Here is a 13,538-nt window from a genome sequence, read left to right as displayed (position 1 = left end):
TCGATGTGGATCACAGTATCTAAAGGTCCAAGTTGCGGCTCTGATGAGGTTTCCTTCTTCGTTCTCCTCACCACACCACGACATAAAGTGTCTGATTTAGGTTGGGTGTTTCCCGGCTTTCGGACGATGAGATATTTAATGCATTTGATGTGAGTCATCAATTTAAATGCCCGCCGCTGCTGGTTCTGTGCCCTGGAGTTCAAGCTCTAACCAGCCGCCTCTGCACAGCCCGCGGGGGCATCTTTGTAGGGGAACCAGCGCCATCTAGTGCCCTTGGGGGGAATAGCCGGTGTCTGCAGGGCTCTCGCACCCTGCAGTAAATAACCACGGTGGGTCCACAGTCATTTCCTTTCTTGTATATCATTGGATTTTAAAAACTTCAGGCCCTGCTTAACTCCACTGTTTTTCACATGAGTTACATCCCCTCAAACGCCACATTACCTTTTGCATCCTCTTAAGGGCTCAATCAAAAAATGTTTTGCTCTGTTGCCAAGACATCGCTTGCAGCTGGCCTTGTGTGAATACGCCGTCTCCAAGTGTGAGTTTTCTTATGATCCGCCTGAAGCCCTAGCATGTTTCTCACAGTACAGCATGTCCTTTATCAGTCAGAACTGTTGTCATCCCGCCCTATTTTTGATTCTTCTCTTTTTTCAGATTGTCTACAAAGCCTGGCTGTGTTCCCAGTATTTTGAAGTCGCACAGCTGAACTGCAGAAAGACAATTCCTTGCAAGCAATACTGTTTGGAGGTTCAGACGAGGTGTCCGTTCATATTGCCCGACAATGATGAAGTTATCTACGGGGGACTCTCCAGTTTCATCTGTACAGGTACAGTGCGGGGCAGGTGTTGGCACCCAGCCTCTCGTGGTGGAGCTGCTTCTGTGGTGTTTGTTTGGTTGGGGGTTTCCTTCCACCTATGTAACCCTGAAGATTCGGCTGGGACTATTCCATGCTGTCCTTCACAGACGCCCTGAAAGGACCCCGAAACTGATCTGGAGATGCCACGTGATGTGTCGTCTACCTATGACCACCATCATTATTAAGTCTGTAAAAGGATAAAATGGAAAAACGTCAGCAATCTTTGGATTTGCTTAAATTTGACTTAGAGTCGGTTGGGTTCTACCTGCCTTATCTTTGTATTAACCTAAGAACAGATGACGTGATAAGGCGGTAAAATTATGTTTCTTCTTCAAATTGGTAACAAGTTTAGGTCCCAAGTCTAGTTTCTGAGAAGTGTTATGTTACTTTATCTTAAATAAGTATCGAGAGTATGAAGAAATGCCCATTGAAGTTACTCGTGTGTGTGTATGTGTATTAGAGTCCGGTTAAATTGTTTACCTCTTTCACCAAATGACTCAGGCTGGGCAAAACACCAGTAGCAGCATGCAATTTCTGGGTATTTATAAGTGTTACACAATTTAGATGTAGAATAAGACGCAAAGGATAAGAGTAGATTGCTTTTTAAAAATAAATGCTGAGTAGACAAGTGAGAACGATGCCCTTTGCTGCAGAAATGTGATAATCAGAGTTGTTGCTTCGCGCTGTCTCAGTAAAAATGTGCTACGGGTCCTTGTAACTGGATGGCTTGAGTTGTAGCCTGTTTAGTTTTCAAGTTTTAAGGATAAGACACCATCATATGTACGAAGAAACATGAAAACGCCTCTTCTTATAATGAACTTTGTGAGACCCTTCTAAGCAGAGTGACATATTGAGATGTTCAACATGAGAATTTATCAGATTCTTTCTAGAGCACTTATTTCCATGCCTATCCATAACCCATCCTGTTCTAAGTGATGTGCTATCAAGAGACTGTCCAGCAAAGCTCTCCCCTAAACGCCTGCCTGCACACTGGATGACTTTTGTGCTGCCCAAACTTACGGGAAGGATATCTGGATGAAGGTTAAGAGACATGGGCTTTCCTCCTATTTCTGTGAATGCATTCTCTCCGAGCAACCATCTCCTCATTAGTACGTTAGTGATAGCGATACCCCTCAGGCATGTCTGCAGTGAGGAATACAGATAGAGAAGCTGCACGAGATACGTCATCCATAGGCAATAGCCATTGTACGTAAGGAAGCGATTTGTGGAATGCAAAGTGATTTACCAATTATTTTTGTTATTCCACTGATTTGATGCTGAGATCATTTTTCATATGGTTCCTCTCTACTGGGAAGACAGAGAGAGAGAGAGAAGAGAGAGATAAAAGGAAGGAAGAGGGAAGGAAGGAAGGAAGAGGGAAGGAAGGAAGGAAGATATTAACACCTTCTTCCTTTGAATCTGAGCCAGAATTCACCAGTCACAAGCTATTCATTTATTTGTCTTCCACACAAAACTTCAATAAATGGTCATCAAGATAAGGTCTTCATCTCTTGACTTAAGGACCAATGAGGTGTCTGTGATTTTAGGACTTCTGAGAAACTTCTGGAATTTTATGTAAAGGTTGTATTCTTGTTCATTCTCATGCATGTAGCTTTTTTCCTAGAGAAGGTCAACAGCTTCACTAGATTCTCAGAGCAGAAAAGAACCTCAGATGAAGGGAGAGGCGTCTGTCTATCTCCTCCTGCTTCCTGGTCTCTTATCTGTATGTTTGAATCTGAAATACAGGTTTGAACGTTCATCGCCTTCCCTATACACTTTCAAGGCCGTCAGAAAGCTAAACATGGAAATTAATCTCTTTTCACACATGTGCAGAAAGTCTATCTTATATTTTTAATTGTCTTTGAGTCTTTCAAAGTCAGATTTTTTCATCTACATCATTAAGGAAAACAAATAGGAGAAGAGGAGAGATTTGTCATTTGTCGGATCCAGGGGAAAACGCCACCAAAATTAGAAGCTTTCTGGGAGAATCTCATCACTGAATATTTGGGAATCTGACTCTTCTTTCCCCACTGTCAGCTGGGCCTATGTTCTTTTTCTTACTTGTCAAAAATGTGCAGAATAAATTATGAAGGCATTTGGTCCCTGAGCGCTGTGAAAAATTTTGACAAAAAAAATGGTACTAATTTTCAGACTGATCCTCTCTTCTAAGCTGTGACCCAGGCTTCCTGGAAGAATTCCCCTGTGTCTTACCACTAGCAGCCATCCTTTATCCACCTTGGGTCACAGAGGTCCCTTGAGTTTTGCTGCTGGACGTGAACAGGAGAGATTTCTGCAGGTGGGAATCGCTTGCTGCCATGATGAGGGTCCCAGACACCAGGGTCCCCAGAACATCTCCTTCTGGGAAGAAGTGAGCTCCCGGGGCCACTGGTGAAACCCTGCCCAGGAGCACAGTGGCCTCACATGTGTAGGGAAACTAGTAAGACTTTTACATATAAAACATTTGTTCCCAAACATTGTCACACGATCTTTGAAGGTTCACCTCTTACAGATAGACATGAAGATCCAAAGAACTCACCCTTCAGGTGTACTTGGAGTAAGTATTGAGTCATCTCACACACCTTTTACGCATTGGGAAGGAAGCGTCTTCTGTACTCAGAATGAGACTAAGTCTAGTCGAGAAATGGGAGTATTTTTCCTAGTTCCCCAGTTGGCTGCACATGACCTGAGGCCCCCTGGGAAGCAGGCTCATAGCCACATTTCAGCTCACACAGAACAGCACATCTGCTGGACTCCCCCCTCAATGAAATGAGTAAATGGCAATCACTAAACCCAATTTCACTAAAAGGAGTTCACCAAGTAGGTTGGTCTTCATCTTGCCTCCAGTAATTCCTCTTTTTTAAAAAAATTAATAAATGATTTTATTGCCATTCTGTATGCTGAAAAATATCATCATTTATCATCAAGAGTTGAAGGAATAGACAGTTTCCTTCAAATTCCTTTAATAATGGTCTCCCTACTAATGGAAATACAGCCAGTTCAGAAGCTTCCAGAAAGAAAGAGATTCCCTCTAAAAATCATCTCAAAAAAGTACTCAGTGAGCACGTGACTGCAAAAGGCTCGCCGGCAGATCCTGTCCAGGTGAGGGTCAATTTTGTTCAAGGTGATTCTCCATAGTGACAAACCAGTGGTGTGATTATGGCTTTTTTTCCAATCTTTTAGAGACTGGGATTACAGGACGCCAGGTCTTCCCGTCATCTAGGCTTTTGTTAGATATATACTGATGCTTAGAATTCCTGTTATCCAGCCAAAAAAGTACATCTCAGTCCTTGGGATCAGGGAGCCAGTTAGAGGGTTCAGAGCAGACAAAATTCCTTTAAATAATCAGGAGTTATTTAAAATTTGGGTCAGTTATTAGATGCAACCTTATTGCATCATTTCTTCATGAGGCTTATATTACTTACCCATGTCCTACGTGGGAGTGTTTAAATGTCTACATTTTGGTCATCTGCTGCTATGACCCTTGGCAAGCCGGTAGCTTACTTCTACGAAATGAAATATCTGAGAATGCATGTCCATGGCTGTACAATGTCTTTGACTGAGGCTGTCGCTGAAGGTGAAGGACAGATGTTTTAACCACAAAACTAGAGGAGAGAAGAGCCTCCTCCTATTGTTAAGTTCTGCTTCTGTTTTAGGTAATGAAGGAAAGACATTTTGCCTGAGATCTCTCTTCGTTTTTCTGTTAGAGGATAAAACTGAGGCGTTGCTGAAGGGGCGTTTGAGAAATTAATTAGGGAGAAATTCCAAGGTGCTGTCAGGGTGAAGCCCGTCATTGGATGTCAGGCTTTATTGAGCTAAAACTTTTCGAGGTGGGTTCTGTTCTCAAGCTGGGTTCACACAATACTCTGCTATTTTAGAAACTGTTTCTTCGTCTTCAGAGTGAGGGGGTGGAGTCCTTTGTGGGTTCTGCGCTGTCAACCCATCATGGTGATAATGACGTGGGTTTCCCCCCTGCACACTCCCTCGCATTCTTCTAGAATCCCCTGGAGAAATCCTGGATTGCTTACCTGGAATGGTGAGCCAACACTAACAACACAGAAGTAGCAGAGCATCTCAGGCTGCGGGTGCTATGGTAACATACGTTGCGAAAATTGCCACTTGATTGATGGATGAGAGAGACCCTACCTGATTTGCTGCTGTATTTTTCATAGGTGAATTATTGAAAGAAAAAATAAAGTAAAAGATCTGCTGGGGGTTACTGACAATGGAGATAAAACATTTTGAGAATTCTGTGTAAATTCTGCATTTCATTTTTTAGCTGTGACAAGCATGAGGTTATATTTCCGCCTCCTGGGAAAACACGGCGGGCTGTTGCTCGTTAGGGTGACAGGTCTGATTACGAAGTGATGGAGGACGGGCGCCCCCTGTTGGCGCGGCTCTGCGTCTGCAGGGGACCTGAAGCGGTTTATTTCCCTCAGGCAAGGGAAGTCATTATAATAATCCTTTGAGAGAAAAAGATGGGGGAAAATACTTGGATATGCATATTGATCGAGTCAGAAAGGAATTTTTTAATGTTGCGTGTCATTCACAGGAGAGAGTTGACAACTGTGAAAAAACATTCCCTAAACTGTATCTCACATCTGGGGAGTTGATGAAGATTTTTAGAAAGATTATGTAAAAGATTTTCTCACCGAAATAGTGTTTCAGTAGAAAAATCTGCTCCCTATAAATTTTCATTTGGACGTCTATGATATCTTTAATCTCCGTACCTTCTCCAGTGTGTGAATATGTTTGATTATTTTCTAAAACTCAAGGGTCTTTTTTTCTGAAAAAGGAATAATGAAATACCAGCTAGTTATAGCACCATGTGATGTCATACAAAGTCTTTATATATATATAATATATATATATAAATCTACAAAATATGTAGATACAAAATCTTTATGTAGATACAAAATCTTTATATAAATATATATGTATATATATAAATTTAGACCAAAAGAGAAATGTGAAGGAAGATAGTATGATCAGAATAAATAATAAATATGAAAATAAGTTATTTTTAAAAACTTACGTAGCATGTAGTAACTTCATGTGTGTGGGACATCGTCTTCCATTAAAACACTGCACTTTTGGAGGCTTATTAAATTCGTATAGTGAGACCTGAGTTCAGGTCCTCATACTTTTAAGATCATCTTCCCCGACGTCCACCTCCGTGTGCTTCCCCAGCAGTTCAAGTTTGCCTTGAGCGAGGGGACTAATGCAGGGAAAGAGCCCCGGAGTAGAAATTAGGTTGGTGGATTCTGCCCATAGCTATGAATTTTGGAACGTCGTACCCACTGGGTTTCCATTTCCTCATCTCTACAAGTGGCTGATGGGTCTGGGTCTCCAGCACATTCAGCCCTCCTGGATGTTGAGGGCAGAGTCTGAGTCAGGTGGGCGCCCCTTGGTCCAGGCAGAATCTGAGTCAGATGGGCGCCCCCTGGTCCAGAATGAGGGCAAAGCACCCCAGCACCAGACAATGCAGAGTCCATCCTTGTCTGTGTTAGTGGAGGCTGGCATCTCGCTCCAGGCCCCCCTGGATGCCCCTCGCTGGAGAGCCAGGAAGGACTGGTGATAAACTCATCTACCTCCAGGTGTGCTGATAAAACTGGCCATACCCTCCCAAACCTGCACACTTAGACAAACCTTGGAGAAGTTCCAACACAGTCCACGTTGTACTTCTGCATTTTCTCTCTCTACCTTACCTGATCTAAGAGGAGGAATGAACGGGGTTAGACCAGGGAGAGTTGAGGAAACCATGCCTGGAGCTTTGGCATGGCGTGGAGTTGAATCAGCCCCAAGGTGTGTCCAGTCTCTATGGCAGGGAGCCCCAAGCTTGCTGCTTCTGGAGCCAGGAAGGGCGGAGCCTGCAGCCACTTCCTGGCCTGGTTCCAGGTAAGTGGGCACCGCAGGTGCATTGAGCAGAAAGCCGTCCTCCTTGATGCCACCTGGAGAGGATCCTAGTGACATCATCTCACAATTGCCTGGTAATCTGTAGCAGCAGCATAACTTGCTGGCCTGGCCGGTATGTCTTGACCTCTGAACTCCCTAGGATGGACGACTGTCCTTTACTGAAGCCAGAACTATTGAATGCTGCTCCGATGGGACCAGGGCAGGGCATCCTGGGCAATGAGTTGGTTGGTCTGTACTCAGATGGAGGTTGAAAGAAAACGTTTAGAGAGCTTCCCTAGAGCAAGGAGGAGGGTGAAATACACATCGTTCTACAGAGATTCACATCATCCCCAGAAAGCTTCGTGACCGACAAGACTCAGAGCTGTTTATGACTGACATGGCAGCAAAGTAGGAAGATAAAGGAAGAATTTCAGTTCTGGAATTCGGTCTAGGAAGGGTAACTCTGCACGAAGAGGAATCTCCTAGAACAGGCGAAACCTTATTCAGTGAAGGCGTTTACTAACTTCATCTGCAGTTAAACATCTCTGCAATGAAGCCTCTCTGTGAAGTGTTTCTCCCCACCCTGTAGCTTTCCTGGGCACTGAACTGCTTTGGACACTGCAGTGACCTCACGTGATTATAGATTCAGTCGATTTGAGAACAAGCCTGAATTATAGACGTCATCTGGTCTGATGTTGCTTTCATACAGGATTAAAGAGAGCTGACCCCCTGCAACCTATTATCGCAGAAACCAGGATAGACCCACACTTCCTAGCTATTGGTCCAGTATCTGTATCACTGGTGGAGCGGGAAGTGGCCATTGGGTCTGTCCTGAAATTAACCTGTAAGCAAATGTCTCCTTTCTGCTGTCCGGCTGGAGAAGGCCCCCCTGTAGGGAAAGAGAAGGTGGGGACACAGCCTGTGGTGTGTGCGATGCCGTTTCCAGTAGTTCAACACACTCATCCTGATTTCACAACATCACATATTATGTTAAAAATAAACATCACGTATATTTTCTACCTGGGCCATTCTTTCTGCTTAAAGAAAGGAGAACTGTCTGGCACTGTTCTCTGGAAGATTTTGTGCTTAGATGCCTGGCTTTTTCAGTCAGATGAGTGAGCGAGATTTTTAGACTGCACACATGCAAACCTACAGATATGTTGCTCTGAAGGGTAACGGCAAGGACCCAAGGTCTCTAAAATGTTTGCCTAAATAATTGTGACTCTGCCTTCTGCCTTGTGTTCAGTAGGTTTGAGTCCCATAAGGAAATCATGCATTCGATACATTTTAAAAATGGAAAGTGAACCAATTTGTCTCAGTTTTGAAATCTTGTCTTTTTGGTGGTTCGACTTGACTTTACCAGATGAGATGGTTACTGTTAGTCATAATTTCTAATGTATCAGATCATTATAATGTTTACTCTTTGGGTTCAATGTGAAGTTTTCTTCAAATTAGTGAGATGTAGGAGGTCAGTTTTTATATCCGTGATGCAGTCATTGTTCAAAATAATGTTTTAACTTTTCTCTGGGAATAATTTTCATATCCTGAAGCATTCTCTTCCTGCTTTGGGAGATTATCTGAACATGTCTGTTGTTTATGGCTGTATGCCCGGTGCCCAGAAAGCTGTTTGACACAGTTGGTGCTCAATAAACAAATTTCGAATGAATTAATTAATGGGGAGCATTCTGTGACGGGCCCTGTTATGAGGAAGAAGGGACCATCCAAGGTGGGGAGAAGCCCAAGGAAGCCAGGGGGTGAAGGTTGTACCCTGCAGGGCCACCAGCTGCCTCCTGCCTGCCTCTGCCGGCGATATTCTGACGATTCCAGAAAGGGGGCTGACAGGTAGATGCGCCTTAACAACATGTCCCCCTGTTGGAGTCAGAGAGAATATCAGTATTTCCTTTGAAAGCCATTTTGTCCCTCACGTTCCATCCTCTGTCACCGGCAAGATAAAGACTCAGGTTGAAAGCTGTTCAGACCTCATCATGCACGTTGCTTACTCACCTGGGACGCTAGGACTTTAAGCCTGATGAACGCTGTGACACCTCACTTATGGAATTTACATTTTAAGTGGGCCCCCCAAACTGACCATCAAGGTTAACTTGCCCCCTGCCCCCCAGTTCAGGGCCTAACCTGCAGTATCTCAGAATGTGACCTTATATGAAAATAGGGTCTTTTAGGGAGGTGATCAGGTTAAAGTGAGGACACCAGGATGGGCCCTGATCCCGTGCTGCCCAGTGGGTATGTTAATCCCCTAGGGCTGCCATGTAACAAGACGCCACAGACGGGGTGGTTTAAACAACAGAAATGTATTATTCCACAGTCCTGGAGGCCAGAGGTCCAAGGTCAAGGTGTTGGCAGGTTTCGTTTCTCCAAAGGCCTCTCTCCTTGGGCCACCTTCTTACTGTGTCTTCACAAGGTCTTCCCTTTGTGTGTGCACCCAGGGGTCTTCCTGGGTGTCCAAATTTACTCTTTTCATAAGGAATCTCATTGAATTAGGGCTCACTCTAAAGACCTCATTTTAACTCAGTCATCTCTATAAAGGTCCCGTCTCCAGATACGGTCACGTTGAGGTGCAGGAAATTAGGGCTCTTAACATCTCAGTTCATCTCACAGAAGTGTACTTATAACAAGGGGACATTCGTACCCACAAACATACCCACAGGGAACACAGTGGGGTGAAACACAGGGAGAATACCATCACCTGCACCCCTGCCAACACTCTGACCTCAGACTGTCCTCCTCCAAAACTGTGAGACCATAAAGTACTGTTTTGAAGCCGCCCAGTCTGTGGGACTTTGTTAGGGCAGCTCTGAGCTCTGCCTGGCAATTTTGGAATAGAACAGATACATTCAGTATTGTTTGTTCAAGAAGAGAATAATGTCTAACCCTTCTATGAAGACAGATTCTGTGTACTTCAAAAGTTCTAGAGGATTAGAGGAGAGGAAGCAATAAAAAGGAATCATAAAGGCAAAGAGAGAACTCAGCCTAGAGGAGTTAGAGGATAATAATTATGCAGAGAGAGGAATGATGAAGAAGAAAGAGTATTAACCAGTGTGGATTGGTTTTAATTGCAAAATAAAATGATTTTCATGAATTTCACGAATCTCCTTTTGAAGGAATTTAGAACCACATTCACTTTGCAAAGCTGCTGTGTGTACTGTGTCCACCCTTTCGTGGCTTCACGATTAGAAGATCTTGAACCTGAATCTGCAAACTTTTCATGTCACGAAATTGCAGTTAGTGAATTTTTCTTTTGGAAAATCTAATCACTCTGTACTTTGTGCTCAACATTGCTGTAAACCTAAAACTGCTCTAAAAAATAAATCCTAATGAGAAGCGGGGGTGGGAGAACCTAGCTAAATAAACTTTCTATCTCTAGATAAATTGTCTTCGATTTGGAGATGTGTTTGTTCTTATCATTTCCAGCCTACTCTTGTAGTGTCAGAAGGAAATGCAGACTCATGATTTTATATAACAGTTTTATGAGATTTGTGGACAGCTTTCAAATTCCAAATCTTAATCCTTACAAGAAGAATGGTTTACATCCCTGTTCGCTTCTATTATTCTTTCCACAAAGAGATAAAATTTAAACGCATGGAGCATCCAGAAAAGCAGGAAGTGTATTAGAAATCATAGCACAAAAGAAGCAAACATGAACATATAATTAGGGAAACTCCACATGTAACGTCACGGAGGTTCAGAGCTGAGAGGACGTGAGCTGTCGTCCAGCTCTTGAGGGTGGGTTTCCCATTGGCTCCGTGCACGGTTGGGTCTGGACCGTAAAGAAGATTGAGGTCGGGACCGTTAGTGGATTCAGTGATCACCTAGGAAAGTGCACAAGTGAGGAAGCAGGCGCAGGCTTTCCTCAGTCATATTCGTCCCACATGATGGCTCAGTGGTTAAATCCAGCAGAAAAGAAAACTGAAGAATAGAGAAACCAAGTCTCTTCCCCGGGTTCACACTGAAGCCATCAGTCGAAGCCAAGGCATCTGGCTCCCTGACTTGGCACAGTTCACTGCTCTTCTGTTTTCTCCCTTTTCAACCAGAATTTATTTTGTAACTGGAGTAGCCAAGCTTCTCTCAGTCGTGACCTTCTCATCATAAGCTTGACTCCAGAGGGTCATTAGCTCCGCCTACTTTTATTGTAAAATGCTTGCTATGCTGGAGAGAAATGTCTGAGGAGAAATGTGGTAGATGTATATGAAATTATATTCTCTCCTCCACATTTTACTTCCTAAGAAGTGCGTCCTGTTCCGCCCTAAGTATTTTCTCTTGCTTTTTCACTCATTCAACATAAATTTGCACAACACTCATTGCCTCCGTTTTCTATTGCTGCCTTAACAAATTGCCACAAACTTTGTGTCTCAAAACGGCACAGATACGTTATCTCCCAGTTCTGTAGGTCAGAAGTTGGATCTCACCGGGCTGAAATCAAAGTTTCTCCTGGAACCTCTAGGAGAAGACCTGGTTCCTGATCATTCAGACTGTTGGCAGAAGTCAGCTCCTTGCTATTGTAGGACCAAGGTCCCTGTTCCCTTGCCGGCTGTCCACCAAGGAGAGTGCCCAGCTTCTTGAAGCCACCCACATTCCTTCACTTGTGGTTCTACTGCTCCAAGTTCAAAGTCAGCAGTGGAGAAGCAAGTTATTCACGTGTCACATCTCTCTTACCCGCTGGACTCAACCTCTCTCCCTTTTTAAGATCTCGTGTGATTAGATTAGTCTCGCTTGGTAAACTTCCTATTTTGTCAGATGATTAGCAACCTTAATTCCATCTGCATTCTCAGTTCCTTTTTGCCACATTACAAGATATTCATAGGTTCTGGGGATTAGGATGTAACCTCTTCGGGGGGGGGGCATCATTTTGCCCTCCTGCATCTATCATGTACCAGCTATTGGGCTAGATGCTGAGGATAGAAAGAGGATTAATAGATGTGGTTCATAACCAGAGAAACACAAGTTTATCTGTGGAAGTAAACAAATTGAATAAATACTAGACTGGAGGTGTTGCCTGTAATGTATTAACAAAATATCGAAGAGGAAAGGAACGATTCACTTATCTCCATAACTTCTCTGAGATGTAAGTATAGAGAGTGTAATTATCACAGATTTACAGATGTGCAAGGGAATACAGAGAAACTATGTTTTCCCAGGTTTAAGCAGATGATTTCCCAAACAAGGGTAAGATCCATGATGAAGATTTCATCCCTAGCTTCCAGGCTACCTTACTGTGTATGCATGTCACTGCCACTGTTATAACCACGCCCAGCATTATTACTGTCCACTAATTGTGAGCGCTTAGTCGGCACAAGACCTTCAGCCAGGCACCTAAGATGCACCGTCTCCTTAAACCTTCACAGTGTCTCCATGAGGAGAGTATGTGTGTCGGTAAGGCGTCCTGCAAGCGCAGAAACCCTACTGGAACTGACTGAAGCAGAGACGGAATTCACGGTCCAGAAATAAACAGCAGGGAATATATTGTTCATTAGATAGATAGATAGATGATAGATAGATAGATAGATGGGTGGTAGAAATATGCTGACATAAAGAGATATACTGAAGCACAGAGATACAGGAGAGATTCCACGCAGAGAACAACTCTCGAGCTCTGTCAAAGCCCCAAGTCGAGCGCCGGCTCCCCGGCCCCACCCCTGAGCTCTGTGTTTCTCTTTGTTAGTTGATTTCACCAGCAGCTACAGGTTTATAACCTCTCGGTTCGGGAACCGCAGCAGGAAGAGATCACCTCATTGCCATAATTTTTGCAGAAGCCCCGCCGTGGAGTCCAGTAGTGTGGCTTAAGTCACGTGTCCACACTTGAGCAATCCCTGCAGCCAGGGAGACGGAACGTCCAGGTCAATAAGGCAAGTCCCAGGCCTCCTGCATGTGGGAGGGGCTGGCCCAGCCTCACCGGCACCCCATCCTGGAGTGCAGGAAGCCTTCTCCCCAAAATAAAATCCGGGTGCTGTTCCCAGAGGGGTGACGGATGTTCCCTGAACTAAACCACAGCTGCCCACCGCATAGATGCCCCCTCACCAGAGAGACCAAGGAAGCCTGCGTGCCTTCCCAGCCGGCCTCTGCTGGTAAGTGCCCGGGGAGAGCCGGGAGAGCCTCATCAGAAGCGCTGGGCTTACTGTTCCTGTAGCGCCAATAGACTAGAGAAAAGATGGCGTCTCTGAGAATCTAAGCATTTTCATCAAATATCTTAAAAACTCACAACAACATTTCTGTAGAGTAATACCTGTTATTATATTTATACTAGAAAATGCATGCTTAATTATTTAAAAACATTCAGTAAGTGTCAGGACTTCCCTGTGGTCCAGTGGTAAAGAATCCGCCTGCCAGTACAGGGAACATGGGTTGGATCCCTGGTCGAGGAACTAAGATCCCCCATGCCTCGGGGCAACCAAGGCCACGCACCACAACTACTGAGCCCACGCTCCCTGGAGCCCGCGCGCCACAGCAAAGAGCCCGTGCCACACGAAAGATCTCAACTAAGACCCAAAAAGAAAAAAAAGCATTTAATAAGCGTCCATCAGCAAAAAGAAGATAATAAGAAAATCCATCATCTACCACCAATAGGAAAACAACATTTTATACCATGAATAGTGGTTTGAATGATTAAATATGCTTCTATAGCATAATTTAATGTTTGCATGATAATACAGTGTATTATTATGATGTAAATTACTTGAGTGTTTTACTAACTACCGGACTTTTCTTCGTGTTCATTTTTTTGCTATGTAAAAAAAAATACTACTATGCATACTTACTTCCATACATTTTAAAAAAA

The 13,538-nt window shown here is 43.9% G+C and overlaps 1 protein-coding gene across 3 annotated transcripts in view; it reads left to right on the top strand.

The window, feature by feature from the left end:
* Positions 1 to 13,538, top strand: part of NALF1 (NALCN channel auxiliary factor 1) — a 576,894-nt gene that overhangs the window by 543,596 nt on the left and 19,760 nt on the right. For all 3 annotated transcript variants that reach the window (XM_060288040.1, XM_030856772.2, XM_060288041.1), the window contains one exon: positions 655 to 826. In XM_060288040.1, the coding sequence (XP_060144023.1) occupies positions 655 to 826 (172 nt within the window). The remainder of the gene's footprint in view (positions 1 to 654; positions 827 to 13,538) is intronic.

This window comes from Globicephala melas, chromosome 18, assembly GCF_963455315.2.
Source record: "Globicephala melas chromosome 18, mGloMel1.2, whole genome shotgun sequence".
Lineage (NCBI taxonomy): Eukaryota > Metazoa > Chordata > Mammalia > Artiodactyla > Delphinidae > Globicephala > Globicephala melas.
Note: the sequence above shows the minus strand (reverse complement) of the source record. Positions and strands in the feature narration are given on the sequence as shown.